The 3,987-nt window shown below is 44.1% G+C and overlaps 1 protein-coding gene across 1 annotated transcript; it reads right to left on the reverse strand.

The window, feature by feature from the left end:
• Window positions 1-642: 642 nt before the first annotated feature.
• Window positions 643-3,533, reverse strand: LOC307255448 (acyl-coenzyme A thioesterase 1-like; the record flags this gene model as incomplete). The annotated part of the gene is made up of 3 exons (XM_080034130.1): window positions 643-1,251; window positions 2,436-2,620; window positions 3,080-3,533. 3 exons carry the CDS (start codon window positions 3,531-3,533, stop codon window positions 643-645), a joined length of 1,248 nt encoding a protein of 415 aa, XP_079890256.1.
• Between the last annotated feature and the right edge of the window lie 454 nt (window positions 3,534-3,987).

The raw sequence follows: 3,987 nt of genomic DNA on the forward strand, positions 1-3,987 counted from the left end.
CTTGTGTTTTATCTTTGTTAAAAGACCGAGGCGCTCACAGTTTATGATCATATTTGAGATCACGACCAAGTTTATTGCACACATGTGCTCATCAATTCAATAAACTGTCTGTGGCTGTCTGTGTACTTACCCACAGTGCCTTTCAACAAACTTACTGGAAAACTAATGAATCAGACAATAAAACAAAAATTAAGTCGGGCTGTATATTAATGCAGCAGCAACAACTGTACAGACACAACAGCATCAGTGAAGTGCAGGAGAATGTGGTGAAAAGAGACCTTGATTTAGAATATGGATCAGTGAAGTCAGTCCGATATCCGATAAATGATTTACGGACGTTTTGGCACATGATACAGATTTTTTTTTTATTGAACCTTTATTATACAGGTAATCTCATTGAGACACGGGGTCTCAGTCTCAAGTAAGACCTGTTCAGTCCCATTTCTAATATTTTTAGGCATTTGACATGCATGTATTGGGAAATCCTAAATTGTTTTGTTCTGTTATTATTTGATTGTTTTGTGCTCCATACCATGGTAATATGGTCAAGAGCAGTAAATAAAAGAAATTAAATTAAAAAAAAAAATTCTGGCACACTAAACAGCAGGGAAGTACGGGTAATTGGAACGCAGGGATAAACGTCTATAATTTGGCTTCAGTCGGTGGAGCATCACAGCTCAGCTGAGCTCTCAAGAACTGCTGGATCTTCTTCCACAGGTGGACCTCAGCTGCCGCGTGGGACCTGGGCTCACCCCCCCACAGAACGGGCATACCAGCAAACCTGTTGAAGTCGGAGCTTCGGTGGGGCCCATACGGGGGCTCTAGGTAATGTCCCGCTCCAGGGTAACACATCTCCTCAAAGTTGTCCCTCCCATGACTCTTCAGTCTCTCCACCATAGAGTCCATGTAAGCCTTGCTGTCCCAATTGAGGTCGTCCTCCGCGGCCACAAGCAAGAAGCGTCCCTGGGCTTTTTCTATGGGCACCAGGCTACTCCGGTTCTCCTCGGCTAAATGATCGTTAACAGTGTACTTGACAATGCCGGCTCCTGACTCAGTGGGAATCACTTTGCTAGTGTCATACATCAACGCAGAGAGGATCTTCTGTTTTCTGTAATAAAGAGGAACGGCCACATTGGCACAGCAGCCGTTGATGCACACTACAGCCTCGACACCGGGCACAAAGGCAGCCAGAGACAGTGCAATATCTCCTCCCTTTGACGTGGCTAATATGCCAATTCCTTTACTGCCCGCCTGTGAAGAAAAACACGCAAATTAGAAATGGAACTGTTTACACACTGGGATGAGACTGAATTAGGGCTGTTTACACAGTAAGGTTCTCAAAGTATTTTTACTTTTTGGGCCTTTATTTACACAACAACAGCATTATCGGTGACTGAAAATGTAAACTTTTGAAACCAGCTTCCAGAGTGGAATCTTTTGAAAACGCAACACCAGCGTCACCTTGTAAACTAGTAAAAGCGGTCTCTGTGGTACATTTACTGTCAAATAGCCACACAGACGTAAAGGATAAACTTGGATTGGTCCAATCCCTCTCCTAAATTAAACTACAACTGTCCCTGTCTGCATACTTCAGGGAGAGCTTGCTTCTGAGGAGGGTTTTGCAGTCAGAAATAACGAATATAACATTAACCAGTGGAGCAGGAGGAAATTGTCATGGTCTGTCTGTTCCTTGTCTTGTTTTGGTTGTGTGTCCCTGTGTTTCCTGTTTTACTTTGATATCATGGGTTGCGTTCCGAATTGCATACTCTTTCTTTTTTCTATTCTACATACTACATCCGACGATAAAAAGAATCTAGTTAGGATGCAGTAGGCATACTATTGGGACATACTTTACTCTCTTATTTCATCATAACATTGCGCCTTGATCTTGCCTCTTGCTTTTATATCCGTCGCGTCCCCGTTTGTTTTCATATGGAGGCTTCGTCGATGTGACGTCACTTCACGTGCGCACTGGATTGTGGGTCGGAATCGCCCAAATAGGATGCACTTTTCAACACTAACAATCTTAGCCGCATGAAGTAGGACATCCGGGTACTTCTAACCATCCTAAATGCGATTCGGAACGCAACCTTTGTCTTGTTTCTCCCCTTTGTCCGGTCATGTTTCCCTCCCGTGTGATTCCTGCTCCCTCCCCTAATGTTTTCCACCTGTTCCTCGTTGTGTCCCCTTCCCCTGTCTTGTGTATTTAAGTCCTTGGGTTTTGTTCAGTGTCGGATCATTGTTATGTGTTGTGTGATGAGTCCTCTGTGTTCCCTGCCTTTTCGTATATTTTTGTCATTTTGGCACTTACTAAATCATTGTTATATTGAATTGTCTGTGTCCTATACCTGCCTGCAACCCGCTAAACATAATATAATGATCAGTCTGTTAAACAATTCAAATACATTACATGTTCAATGTCAAACACAACTCACCTTAGGGTGATGTTTTAAGAAATCCACCGCCTCTTCAAAGTGGTCCAGGTGTAACTCTTTGACGTTGGCCGGACTGTTGTACACAGCAACTGACAGAACCATGAAGCCTCTGTTAGCCAGCAGACAGGCTCTTTTCTCAGACTTGAAGGTGTAGACATCCAACACAGCAGGGAATGGACCTTCACCTTATACATCATAAGATAGACACTGATGTTACTCATCCAATGCTGAGCTTCTCTATTGGACCTTTAAAGGTGCAGTTGGTAGAAATGGAATATAATATGCATATGTAAATTAGCACCAAGTTTATTATGATTGCCAATGTTTTAAGCAAATAACCTGAAAATCGACTCCAAATTCATCAAAATCGTCCCACTTTGAGTTGAAATATGGCCACTTCCGGTTTAATTTCCGGCCATTTTGAATTTTGAAAATGTCAAAAATGGATTCATCATCCTCAATAACCACCAAAACCACTCCAATACTGTCCAAATCGGAAAAGCAGTGGCTGAAATATTGTCAATATGGTTATTTTGCTAATTAATGCTAATTATGTAATATGTAATGTTTCATGATCATAATAGCCTACATTATAGATATTGTATTTAAACTATGATGAAGACTGAGAGTGGAGAAGCACCAACCTGGTGGAGTGAACAGGACTCCCTGGATATTCCCCTGGTTGACGGTGAGCCTGCTGACTCCGTCTCCCATCAGAAGCCTTTCGTTTGTCGCCTGGGCCAGTACCCTGCCCCCCTCCTCCTCCTCCACAGAAAACCTCACTGCCTGGGGGTCAAGCGAATTGTTCTTGTGGAAGTATGTGTGCGCGGTGTCCGCCTTCATGGCCCACAGCAGACCCATGGGTTCAACCCCGAGGTAGCTCCCGCCGAGCGAGGGGTCTCTGTCCAGGTGAATCTTCCCGCTCGCGTCAGCCCGGTAGTGGGCCGCGGAGCTGAACACCACGCCCTTCTCGTCGGTGGCCCTGGCTCTCAACGTGACCAGCTGTCTGCACCCCAGCCCGTCCACCTGCACCCCGACAGGCTCGTCATACAGGCAGCGGGCGCTAGGCAGCAGCTGCAGGCGGACCTGAGAGGCCATCGCCATCTCTTCAGGAACTATATGTTTTTCTTTTGGCTGTAACAAAGGAATCAGGACAGTCACTTTTTTGGGGGAAAATTTGACATATAAGACAGAAGTTGTTAATCGGATAAAGAGCGGCACTATTTGTTATATTTAGATTCATCTGAAGTAAAACAATGTAACACTTTGCAGTAAGTTAACATTCGGAGTCACATTAGCCTAATTAACTGTTCATTGATGCTTATAAAGCATTGACTAACTGTTAATGCTTAGTTATTTAAGGTTAGTTCATGCTTGTTAAGGGCTTGCTGAGGGTAGCAGACTCTAACAGACTCAACAAACTGATCCGCAGAGCTGGTGTCATCAGTGTCTCCCACCCACTCTATGTTGTGTTGGTCAAATGCATGAGCACAGTCAATAACAGACTCACTGTCCCAAGATGTAGATTGATTTTTGGTCCAAAGTCTAGTAC

This window comes from Ammodytes marinus, assembly GCF_949987685.1.
Source record: "Ammodytes marinus genome assembly, chromosome: 9".
NCBI classification, from domain to species: Eukaryota; Metazoa; Chordata; class Actinopteri; order Uranoscopiformes; family Ammodytidae; genus Ammodytes; species Ammodytes marinus.